Below are 13175 nucleotides of genomic sequence, written 5' to 3' on the forward strand. Positions count from 1 at the left end.
TTTATTAATTTAATTTAATAAAATAAAAATGATGAAATTCTAACTCTTAATTGATTAATTTTATTAAGGCCCCGTTTGTTTCAAGAAAATAGTTTATTAGAAATTATTTTTTCAAATTTTTTCATATTTATTTACCATTAAAAAAATTTGTCAATGAGTAATATTTTCTAGACAAAAAACAAATTGACTTAGTTTTTTTAAAATATTTTCCTTTTATTTTGGGTAGTAAAACATTTTCTAGAAATTGTAAAAAAATTAAAAATATATTGTTATTTATTAATTATATCAAATTTGATTATTCATCTTTTTAATGCTTTATATTTTGTTTTGAATCCTTTTTTTTTTCAATTTTATCTCTTAGAATTTGATTTTTACATCAATTTTAGTCTTCATTCTTTTGATTGTTATTTTTTTTTTTACATTTTCTTAATTAAATTTTATTTATTTATCAGATTTGGATTTTTTTTATTACTATTTATTTTATTTGAAATAATTTTTTTAAATTTCATCATCTTTTAACTTTTTTTAACTATCAGATTTGATTTTTATTTTTATTTATTTTATTTAAAATAATTTATGCAATTTATTTTTTAAAATTTCATCCTCTAATTTTTTATTTGTAAGATTTAGTCCTTATTTTTTTAATAAACTTACAAAAATTAAAAAAATATTTTTTAATTTATTTTCCATGACATAGTGAAATACTGAAAAGTATTTTAGAATTCATTTTATATGAGACTGCTGAACATAAAAAAATAATTTATTTTTTTGAAATCTATTTTTCATGAAAGTCATTTTCTAAAAGAAATTATTTTTAACAAACAAACAAGTTCTAAGGCTTTGGTATTGTCACAAGAACTATATCAATTTAAAAATTTAATTAATTAATAATTGAAGCACAATGAAATGATTTTATATTACTTTCCAAGACATCTTCCTAAATATTTTCTTTAAACCATGTAATCAATCAATGTTTATAAAACATAAAATTCATAATCAATATTAACCACAATTTCAAAATTCCTAGCATTTCTACCATTTATCTCTTGAGGATACTGTTAATTACACAAGTATGGATTGTTACAGATTATGTAGATACATGAAGAAACCATAGGAAAATCAAACATTTATAATGAACAATTGCAAGCCGAAGCATTTTGTTTTTATGTAATAAGAAATTAATAAAACCAAAAGGTTTTAATTGGGGAAGGCCCTAGTTCTTATATATTATCTATTTAAAGCAAAGTTAAAAAAAAAATACAAGTAATTAATAACAACATACCATAAACAAGTAAGCTTAATTTAGCAATTATATATTCGAGAACTTCTGAAGCAAGATTTTAGGTATTGTAAATAGTTGTTCTTTAAAGTTTTTTTTTTTTTTAAATATTAAAATATATTTTTTTTAAATTTATTCATAACTTAAAATGATCTAAAAATACAAAAAATAATTTAAAATTAAAAAATTTAATTTTTTAAACACCTTTTAAAATTTTAATAATGACTGCAGTTTTTTTTTTTTTGGGGGTATAATAATGAAGTAAAGCTTGGGTCTCAATAATCACAATTTTCTCAAATACAATTATGTAGTGGGAAAGGACTCCACTGTATCACGCAGTCCAAAACTTGTTAGATGTTGAAATAAAAAACATCACACCACTTACAGTTTGAGTTAGAGAATGAAACGGCACATATTTTCTGAAATTATTTGTCAGTGCTTCGATAAGTTTCGGTGATGTATCAGAGGCCAATATACAGAATTCATATATATATATATATATATATATACACACACACAAGGACAAAACCAGATTACAAAACCATGGAAGAAAAGGGAAAAATAATGAACATTCTGAAATGAGCAAGGTTGTGGTGAAACCAGGTCGCTTGAATCATCAGATATCCTGTTTTCCGACTCCATCATCTCCAGGAAACTCCAAGATCGAAGCAGTGGTGGTTCCTTCTGTGATTATTGAGAACCGTCTTATATATTTACAATAATTTCTTTCCAGATTGGGTTATATACACATATACATTCCATGAAGGTTTCTTTATGCTTAATATTGGTGCCGATTGACATCGAGAAAAATGGTCACTTCCTCTCTCAATGATCCAAAGCATTTATCACTATCCTGCAAAACAAACATATTGAGAAGCATGAGGGACCATCCATAAACGAGGAAAATAAATGTGATTATAGCAAAAATAAAACAGAGAGAGAACCAATCATAAATAGTCAGACTTCTAGGCTCGCCGCTTTCTAATGCTTCATCTGCCGATTTTCTCGTCGTTATTCTCCTGAAATCCCCGCGTGGTGTCCCTGTGATCCCAGCAGCATGCATGCATCATAACCAAAGGTCGACATTAACATACATAAACGCCAACTAATTAAAGCTTTAAACTGAAAGAAGAAACTTGAAATCCTACACGCAATACACCAACTAGTGTAAAGATTCTTCTCTGGCTATTTCTTAATAATTAAGTAACAAAACACCAACTAATGGAATAATTTTTTAGGCCGTGTATCTATATTCATGCATGGTTGTTATGAAACAAACATGGAAGAAATGGATGAAAAGTTGAAATTTCGTGCCCTTCCTCTATATTTATTACTATTAAATTCATGACTCTGAATATCTTTTTTTGTTTTCCTTTTCTTTCCCTGCTATTTCTTAGATCTCTCCATATAAAAAATTAATATAAATTTATTTTAAAATTTTACTTAATAATATAAATTTTTGGATTGAAATGATTATTTAATATAATATCAAAATTTTAATAACCAAATAATTATAAATTTAAATTTCACAATCTCCTATTTATTTGATGAAAATTAAGAATGAAGTAGTATGACCTATGTAAGTTTTAAATTCAAAAAGATTTAACTTAAAGGAATATGTTAAAAAATAATATAAATTATATTATAAAATTTTATTTAACAATTTAAATTTTTATATTAAAATAATTTTTTGAGATATCTGTAATTAATTCTTTGAATTCTTAATTTCAAGATTTATTTGAAATGAAACCAACTTGCAGGTTCCAATTTTGATTTCTTTTCTAACCTCATCTCAGCAACCGAATTTGAGAACATCACAGTCGAAAGCACCACAGTAGAGACAAACAAAGAGAGCAAAAGGTAAAGAAAAACAATCATTCACAATAATTTATTGGTTGACATATCCTAAATGTTAATTTCACTCATGCAAAACCACACACATAATAGTAAGCTTACGTGTCAGAGGTGTCGTAGGAGTGCTAGGGGTAGCAGGCGACTCAGGAGCGGAACAAGAATTAACAGAAATGTTCCTCAAACATTTGGAACTGTTTGTCCTAACAATAGTAATGCTCCGAGTTATGTTCATGTCCTCAATGCTATTAGCTGCAGCGGCATCAACAGGAGGTGATGATCGTACAGAGAATGAATCATACTTTCGAAGTTTGCCAAGCCCACTGTCCGGCATGGGGCCAGCAAGCGTTTCGTCCCATAGCTTATGGAGAAATCCCATTATATATGACAAAAATCAGATTTTCTCTTGTGTGACAACCGAGAGAGGCCTAAAATCAAAACAATTTTCTTCTTGGCTTTTTCGTTCTGCTAGACCTGAAAACGTACGACTGTTACTAAGAGAGGGAAAGGGGAGCGAAACGCAGAGAGAAGATAAGAGGAAGGTTTTATTTTATTTCTAGTTTTTTGGGTTTTTTTTTTTCTGTGAAGAAATGGTGGTTTAGGGTTCTTTATAGAGGAAAGTTGAGAGAAAAGAGAGAGAGGATAGGGGGTGGATATTGATGGTTATACTGATGCAACGACTAATATGGCTTTGTTAGCAGCCATCAAATTTATTTGGTAAATATTTTAGATCATCTAATTGCCATAACTAGCTAGCCATTCATAAGCCTGATAAATATAGAATCATCTGTGCATAACAACTAAAACAGGAAAGTTAATTGAATTTCTTTTATAGCCAAAGAAAAAAAAATGGTGGGAGTATACTATGACGAGCAAGAATAGAAGAAAACAAAAGAGAGTCTATATAACAAGAAGCCAGTATAAAAAAAGAAGAAGGTGTTTTAAATTGTAGTAGTAGTTATTTTTTAAAATATTTTTAATTTAAAAATATATTAAAATAATATTTTATTTATTTTTAATATTGACATATCAAAATAATCTAAAATAAAAAATATATAAAAAAAAAAGTGTTTTAAAAATATTTTTAAAATATAAAAATAAACCGCTAATTGATGAGTAAGTGTAGTAACGTGCTAGACATGCAAGTGTCCATCCTTACACGTCAACTGGATAAGGTTGTGGGGAAATCTAGATCTACCAGAACTGGATGGTGAAAGTGTCGTTGAACTCAATGAAAGCTTCGAACAAGAGACGTGTGCTCTCATAGTTGGCTTAAAGTCTTCTATTGGATTACGACATTTACACATAAAAGTCGTTACGGTCCCCTCCAGCTTCGTATGATCAGGAAATGCTCTTACCAGTACTTGAGATGTTAGCACAGCTATATGAGAGATTTGTGCTTCTTTTTTTTTTTATATCCGGATTCAAATCTTATTATACATATCTATTATTTTGTGGTATCGTATGTAATTATTAAATTTATAAAATATTTAATGAATTATAAAATTTATTGTAATATGTAAAAGCGGGTCTGAACATCTACATAAATAAAAAAAAAAACCTCTTTCGGCTTTGTACAGACTGTGGCCTTACACTTGATCGCTGTTTCAACAGATTATTCAATTTGGTTATTAGGTCATGATAGTGAAAGAATTAATACATTTAATTTAATAGTTTGTTTCTGCTTCTAATTAATTTGTGCCTTATTTCCCCCAAATAACTCAACAGATTTTTCAATTTGGTTATTAGGGCATGATAGTGAAAGAATTAGTACATTTAATTTAATAGTTTGTTTCTGCTTCTCATTAATTTGTATCTTATTTCCCCCAACTAACCACTTCTCTCATCTGGACGATCTTTTACCATCTCCTTCACACTGAATGTCATTTGTCTTAATGCTATGGATTGGCTTCCTTTTTTTGCCCTTTTTTTCTTGGGGGACGAAGTTACAAGAGGGGGTTAATACTAGAACTTGCTACATTTCGTCCATGTCATCCACTCTTTTAACCAAAGTAGTAAAATGATAGTATGCAGAGGTAGGTTAAATATTAAGTTTGTTTTTTAGAAGTTATTAGTTTGAATATTATAAATTTTAGAGTAATTAGATATTTATATGGTCATTAAATTAAAGATCTTAAAAAATTAATTGAGGTATATATAAATTGATTTAGACACTTATAATTATTTAATATATATATATATATATATATATGTAAAGAAAAGGAAAGGTCTTTTATCAAGGGACGCATATATAAGGTTTTGTGGTTTGATCGTGATAATGCATAAATTGTTTTTTTTTTTTTTTCAATATTCCTAGTGTTTGGACACTTAAACATCCTTGCTATTTAGGCCACGCCCAACCACCAGACGTTATGGTCATCCAGATGAGCCCCAAACTGCAAAACATTTCAGCGGCAAACACTCCTCGATGTATTTTTCAAGTTCCCGAGAGGTTAGAGCAGCGCCACAAGCATCACTATGCACACAAATTTTCTATATAGAACTGAATTAGCAGCATTTCCATCAATGGACTATGAATACCACACCAGTAACAAGCATCAATCTCTCAATAAAAAAATATTTATTTGTTTCACTTATCATGAGATACTTTCCATCATTATTCCACTTGCTATGAAACACGCACAATTTCACTCTCATGAGACATATTTAACTCGATCTATTATGAAATAATTGCAATATTAGTTTTCACAAGATAAATTAACATATTAACATAACTAACATCTATAAATATCTCTAATCACTCAATTCAAAAAATTCAATTCAAGCTCATTTAAAAGCTTCATACATGTTCATTCAACAAACACATTTTTTTTCTTCTCTACATATTATTTTCTGAATCTTTGGTTTTCCAGAAATAACTAAACTTAGAGATAAAACCTATATTAAAACTCATATATTTCAACCCAAAATACAGCTATAGAAAGCGCAATTGAATTCTAAAGTTTTCAAGACTTTATTTTTGGAGTGTGTTTGAAAACTGATAGTTCCATTGTTTTCATAAAGAATGTGTGAAGATATAATCAGACTTAGTCAATGATTAATTTATTATTTATGATATCAAAATATTTTATAGCTATTATGAGAATTATTTGATTTTTTTTTGTTGTATATTATAATTATAATAAACACTAATTGGAAAGGGAAATTCAATGTTCCCTCCTCACGAATTATTGTTCACTAGAATAGTGATTTGTTTCTTTTCATTAGTTTTTTTTTATTTAATTTTTTTTTCTGATTTCATCATATAATATTAAGTTTATTATACATTGAGCTTCATAATTTATTTTAATTTTTTTTCATGAGATTATTTCAATATCATAACCTAGTTTACGTGTTTGGTGAGCTTATTTAACTTAAATTTTCTTTAATGTAATTTTTTTACTAGTTTCATACTTCAATATTGAATTGGTTAAGAATTACACTTTATAATTTATTTTATATTTTATGAGGTTATCTCGGGTTCATAACTCAAGTTATGGATTTGATAAGTTAACTCGGTGAACTTGGGTAATTTTTTTATTCTTTTTTCAAGTATTTTTTTCAATTTCATCCTACATTATTGGATTAATTGGAAATTAAATTTTATAATTTATTTTAGTTTGTCTTCTATGAAATTATCATGGTATCATGACTTGGTCCACACATGTCTGGGAAGTTAACCTAAGTTTATTTAAATAATTTTTTATGTTTTTTTAATTAATATTTTTTAATATCTCATCCTCCGTTATTAAATTGATTGGAAATTGAGATTTATAATTTTTTTTTAATTTTTTATATGAGATTATCATAATTTTATAAACTGGTTTGTGGATTTAGCAGGTTGATCCAACATATAATCATCTTAATATATATATTTTTTAAATATCACCATGAAAAACACCCCTAAATTGGTTTAAAAAACATAAAATCTAACCTAATATGAAAATTCTTACTTAGGCCTAATTTATTTTTTCAACGATATAAAATTTTAAAAACACCTGAAAAACTTCTCTTATTAAAAAGAATTTATCAACACCAAAATCAATCTTTTTTTTATTGCTTGAATGCAAACAGGTGGCCATTTTTCTCTTCTCCCTCGTTTATATTCCCTCATTTATATTGACTTTCTCTCTCTTTTCAAATTTCATTGTCTCAAATGTAGAATAAATAAAGTTTGTGTATAGTTTCAAATAATACAAATAATACATTTGCAAATATAAAAGTCATCCATTTCCAAAAAGAAATAAAAAGTACTTGACTAGTTTGTTTATATAAATCTCAAGATAAGAAGTTATTTTACCATTTCAAGAAAAATAAGGACAGACTTCCCCAATATTGAAGCCATTAAATGTGAATTAGTAAAACCAACCCCGTGCGTGTGTTAAATTAGTGGGGGTAACGATGCTTAGTTTATCATTACAAATCATATTTAACATAAGAAAGTTTTCAAGAAAAACTTAAAGTTTATATAAGTTTAATTCTATAATCATGTAAAAGCATAATTAATGGACAACATGTTTTTAACATAAAAATAATAATAGAATACTAATATCCATGCTAAGCATATATTTAAATTTGCAATTGATATAAAATCAAAAAACTTGAATGCATGATTATAATAAAATTAACTTTGCTTAAATTAAAATAAAAATAATATTTACTTGTTAAAACACTTTAAAATAATATTTTTTTTTATTATCAAGGATGAATTATTTATCTTTAAAATTTTATTGCTCCATACTTGTGCAATTAGGATGTTTACAAGATGCATCCTAAGATTCTAACATCACCATCTTAGTTTAGATACACTTCTAAATAAGGTATTTGAATCAAAGATTTAGAATGAAAATCATTATTAATTAATAATCATAAACTTCAGATTTAGAATGAAAATTAAAATAAAAAAAAAACACTATAAATAGAGTAAAGAAGAGGGTGTAAAATTTAAAAAAATTCAGGTTTAAAACTCTTCCTTCTTCTCTATTTTTATAATGAATTTTAAAAATTAAAGGCTAAGAATTAATAAGAATTAATTCTCATCATTATTAATTAATCTTTAATTAGCTACTATAAATAATGAATTAATTATAAAAACACTAAGGATTCTTTGAATAGAAAAACATTAATTTTTTATTTACTTATAATTTATTTAATTAAAATAAATTTCCAACCGAATTAAATTCCATATCTGATATCATCTTAATTCTATTCATCTTGGCTTTGAGAAATTTGCTCTGGAAATTCATTCAGCCTCAGGTATTTTCCCCGCCTCCCTGCAAGCAAGTTCTACAATCTATATCTAAATGCAAACCCCCTTTTCTTACTTCATTTCAATCTCACCAATTTTGCAGCAGTGCTTTGAAGCTCAATTACTCGGACACCAAAAATGCTAATGACAATACCTGCTAGCTTGCATACTATAATTTGCAATAACGACGGGAAAAAGCATGCAAGTAGAGCCCAAGTTGGCCCTGGAGCGTGGAAACTGTGGAAAAAAGACGACCACTTTGTGGCCAAACGCACGATCCAATCAACCTTCAGCAACTTGCTTGGAAGTCGAGGCCCAGTGTTTGTTGCCTTCATCATCAAAGCAATATGGTTAATCAGGATTGTATTGGGACTGGTGGGCCAATCACTATAATGCTCTCGTCCATCGTGCTTGGAAACACAAGATAGTAGGGTCCTGTACCCCAGTGTTGTAGGGCCATCGTGTCCAAAAATGGACGTCCCATTGACCAGAAATTTTGCCATTATAGCATCCTCATCTGTGGATCCAGCGCTAAAACAGAAATATGGAGCGTGCACAGAGAATTTCATCGTGTTCCCTCATGTGGTGCCTAGCTAAGCAATCCTTGTGTGCACCATTCCAATCTCCAGCCAAGTATGATCATGCCATTCATTGTGATAGGGCCAACATGAGAATTTAATTACTTGGTAATCAAAGGTATGAACACATCAAAAAGAAGAGGGAGCAATAAAACTGAAAACAACTGAAAACAGAGGCGCAGTGCCACCAAGCATATAGCAAGACAGCATGATCACAGACAGTTTCATTATGACCATTGTCATTCTCCAAAAACCAAACTAATTAATTCGTGTTTGGTTTAATCGCCAGCAACAATGATGTCGTTTGCTTCTAAACCCTTCAAGGTGAATAAATCTCTTTCCCAATTAGTTCGATTTGTCTGCTAAGTGCACCTTCATCTCTGAGACAGCCATGCCAACAGGCGTGAGTTGACCAGAATCTTGAAGGTTGGAGAGCACCAACCATTTGATTGCAGCATGATTCATGATGCAGATATACCGTAGTCATGGGAGGAGACATCATAACCCGAAGAAACTCTTTGTTTCTTGTCTTGCCTTCTTCTGCCGCTGGCTCCTCCTTGAATTCCTCCTCTTACTCCCTCCTTCGCCTTCTTGAAAGGTTGCTGCTGTTCCACCTGTCTTCATAACACCAAACATAAGTAATGCATCAACAAGGAGATCAAAGACAATAAAATTTATGTAAATGGCACTTTGTTAAGGTTTAAAGATAAACATCTCGAAATCCTGCCACAAACACCAAGTTAACTAGGGGGCATTGTAATACTAATTCAATTTAAATATCTTGAATTCTCCAAGCTACCAAATAGTGAGATTTCTGCTTATATCATCAACCTTGTCAAAATTAATTAAGCCTTGTTTTCAAGGATGTTTTTGGGATATGATTGTTATACTGGATTTGATAGAGGCCTTCCCCTAAGTCCACTATCCCACAGCCTGGTTATAACTGAACAGCAAAACAATATAATTGAGATGGCAATCACTTAACATTGTATACAAGAGATCGTAGACTACTTACCCCTAAACAGAATTTCTCAAAGTGAGAGTTGAAGCTAGAAGAATCATCCACTTTAGTCTTCCCCAAGTTCATATCAGAAGAAACACGTTTGTTATTTGAGTTGGAACTTTCGCTGTAGGATACATAAGGAGAACATGAAGGAGCAGCCTGACTGTCAATCCCAATCGAATGCAGATCCTCTTGGAACATCTCGTCAAACAATTCTTGCAGTTCCTCTAGGCTCTCCTCCATGTTTTCCTGATAATTCACATTGCAGCTGCTATCAATATATGTGTGCGGGTGCGCGAAAAAACTACAAAGTCAAAACTTTAACGCCCAGAGTCGCTGTCATCAAGGTTTTCAGCGCAACCCCTTGTGAAAACCTTCACAAAGGCCATTTCTGCTGATTAACTTAAATTGAAAGCATACTTGCATAAAAGCAAAATGCAAGCTTATTCAATCCCAGTTATCTTTAATTGTCTCATTTTCTAGATATCAGATTGCAGGTTTGGATTTAAAACAAACCTTCAACTTTTTTACAAAAAGCTAGAAAACTTGCCTAACATAAAAGATCAAGAGTACTAACAAATCAAATTATAATGTCAGTGACTAGGACAGCACTGCATCGTCTTCGATAGTATTTTACTGAACATGAAGCACACAAATCATCCTAACGTACCAAATAACTGCAGTAATTCTGCAAAGCCAGTTACATCCTACCACACAAGAATTAACGACACATTTACTGTGATGCTAGGACACATGTAGCCCACAGGCCGGAATAATTTCGCCTATTTTGCTCTGGGGCTACCGAACTTGTTCATGAGGCTCATTAGCTAGCACCTTCCCTCAGTCTCAGCTCACTGAACCGAGGAGTCGTTGATGGGGCCAATAACGTTATTCATGGGATATGATTCAAAGCAAGTTTTTTGAAGTAGAACAAGTCAAATGTTTAAGCTTTTTATGGAAGTAAGATTTTACCTTAATATTATAATAGTTTTTTAGCTAAAGAAAAAAATTGATAACTTAAATCAATGTACTAAAACTATATAAAACAGATAAGACCTCAATTACGATTAGGATCCACATGCACCAAGAAAACAAGCGGGCATCGTTGCGATTTTTCGAAATATATTCAGCATTTTCGTACTAATTGGACTCTTGACCTTTTGACAGGCACATTTGAATTGTCAAACATGAAAAGAGAGAAATTAAGAAAAGATGGAACAAAAGAAGACATACGCTAGGCTTTGTTTGGCTCATCATTACAGCCATTTCATTCAGAAAATCACCCATTCCCTGCACACAACCCTAATTCAACATCATATTTGAATCCAAACAAGAGAAATAAACAATAAATCTCTTAGAGATATTTCACCACATGCTCAAACTGGCAACTTGCAATTATCAGCAACGCAATATAAAATTCGTCAAAAGCTGTAAGAGATTTTTTTGGTTTTTCCATGGAACCCGAATTGGGTGGGAGGGCCCGCAAGCATTAAAATATACCAGTGGAGATACCATGTTTAACATGTTTTCTATATGAATAGATTACACAAGAATTAAATTAAAATAAACACATATGTGTATATATATGAACAGGAGATAATCATAAAAAGAAATCCAGAAAGGAAGCATACATTTTCGTCGTCATCACTGTCATAAACACCTACGTCGTAAAGAAACCTCTTGTTGGCGTCAGAAAGAACTGTTACACAAAGGTTATATATCATTATAAAAAAAAAAAAAGAAGATTCCCTTCCTTTCCTTATAATTGCAATTTGGCAATTTGACGACCAGCTTTCTTTAAAAAAATATATAAATGGTGTGACTAAATTACCAGAATAGGCCTGTTGAATTGCCTGAAACTTCTTTTTGGCTTCTTCAACGAACTTAGAATTTCCTGAAGCTGAACATCGATCTGGATGCCATCTCTGTCCCAGACAAAAACACACCTTTTTCTTATTTTCCTGGAAAATATTTCTACTCTCCTAGAAAAACCAGCTCGAGGAAAGAACTAAAAATTGCTGAACCAACTATCTCCTGGAGAAGATAATAAATCGGTCCCTTTTGAAAATAGAAGGCAAGAGTCTAGAATAACTTTGAATTGTTTGTTTCACACCAGAAAGATTAAAACTTGGTGACCCATTTGTTTAAATATGAGAAACGAAAAACGGAATGGTCAGATTCCTGCATGGCAAGAACCTAGCCAGGAATTGATTCCATTGTCCTGATAACCCAACAACAGAACACAAGAATAAAAAGATTGATCATGATCAGCTTGTTTTGCAGTTATGTAGAAGATCCATTAAAAGAGAAGAGGTTTGTGGTTAAGGTCTAACCAGTGCAAGTTTCTTATAAGCACTCCTGAGCTCTGTAGCTGTGCATTCCTTATTCAACCCCAATACTTGATATAAATCATCGCTTTTCCATTTCTCTTCTCCTCCGTTTGCCATTGTTGAGAAAACGCAAAAAAACAGAACGCTTAAGAATCCCACAAACAGAACAACCTTAAAACCACACACAAGCACCACCAATCTAAAACTGAGACCACCCCACGATTCTTTCTTGTCGACAAATTGAAGAAACCAAACAAAACCAGAGGGCTGTATCTCAAAGAAGAAAAAAGAAAGAAAGAGGCCGAAAAACCTTAGGTGTATGTTAAGTTATAATTGTGTATGAACAAAAACACGGAACCTTAGCATTGATTTCCGTGAAGGCAAGGATTGATCGAATTTGGAAAGCAGAAAATAGAAAATTAAAAATAGAAGCATCCCCCACCCTCTCCCACCTCCTTTCCCTGCTAAGGTTCAAGGAAGAACCCTCCAGAAACCAGCTATTTATATAGTTAATTACCACTAGGGCCTCTCTTATTTAATATAATAAAGTTAAATGTTTCTAAAGTGTTTAAGAAAGAATTGATGTATGATGTGCTGTGGTGTGAGATAAGGTTTGGCCAGACCGACGATGCAGATTCAATAAGAGTCGTAGATATTTGTTTGTCCAGAAGCTTCTGCTCTCACTGTGATTGGTCCCTTTTGACGGCACATTTTTGACAAATGGTCCCACCAAACTCAACTGTTATCTTAAGACTTTCGAGGTCTTGTATTTTGTATTTTTTTTAAGTTGTTATATATATATATTAAAAAAAATATTTTTAAAAATATTTTTGATATTATTATATTAAAATAATTTATAAATAAAAAAATAATTTAAAACTAAAAA

The 13175-nt window shown here is 30.6% G+C and overlaps 2 protein-coding genes across 8 annotated transcripts; both read right to left on the minus strand.

Annotated features, from left to right (window-relative positions):
* Positions 1-1699: 1699 nt before the first annotated feature.
* LOC105133995 (auxin-repressed 12.5 kDa protein-like) lies at positions 1700-3981 on the minus strand. Of its 3 annotated transcripts, none has more exons than XM_011038206.1 (3): positions 3236-3980; positions 2224-2332; positions 1700-2132 (listed from the first exon to the last, which is right to left on the minus strand). In XM_011038206.1, exons 1-3 carry the CDS (start codon positions 3507-3509, stop codon positions 2105-2107), a joined length of 411 nt encoding a protein of 136 aa, XP_011036508.1. In that variant the 5' UTR covers positions 3510-3980; the 3' UTR covers positions 1700-2104. The 3 variants fall into 3 exon arrangements, with proteins under 3 accessions (XP_011036508.1, XP_011036509.1, XP_011036510.1); XM_011038207.1 differs by having other exon boundaries at positions 2224-2320; positions 3236-3970; XM_011038208.1 differs by having other exon boundaries at positions 2058-2132; positions 2243-2332; positions 3236-3981.
* A 5021-nt stretch (positions 3982-9002) lies between these two features.
* Positions 9003-12821, minus strand: LOC105133996 (dnaJ homolog subfamily B member 7-like). Of its 5 annotated transcripts, none has more exons than XM_011038209.1 (6): positions 12293-12821; positions 11791-11884; positions 11591-11658; positions 11193-11261; positions 9972-10208; positions 9003-9570 (listed from the first exon to the last, which is right to left on the minus strand). In XM_011038209.1, the coding sequence occupies exons 1-6, from the start codon at positions 12404-12406 to the stop codon at positions 9418-9420; spliced, it is 735 nt and encodes a 244-aa protein (XP_011036511.1). In that variant the 5' UTR covers positions 12407-12821; the 3' UTR covers positions 9003-9417. The 5 variants fall into 5 exon arrangements, with proteins under 5 accessions (XP_011036511.1, XP_011036514.1, XP_011036513.1 ...); XM_011038212.1 differs by having other exon boundaries at positions 9003-9574; XM_011038211.1 differs by having other exon boundaries at positions 11193-11249; positions 12293-12820.
* Between the last annotated feature and the right edge of the window lie 354 nt (positions 12822-13175).

This window comes from Populus euphratica, unplaced genomic scaffold (genome assembly GCF_000495115.2).
Source record: "Populus euphratica unplaced genomic scaffold, PopEup_1.0 scaffold38.1, whole genome shotgun sequence".
In the NCBI taxonomy this organism is placed as follows: Eukaryota; Viridiplantae; Streptophyta; class Magnoliopsida; order Malpighiales; family Salicaceae; genus Populus; species Populus euphratica.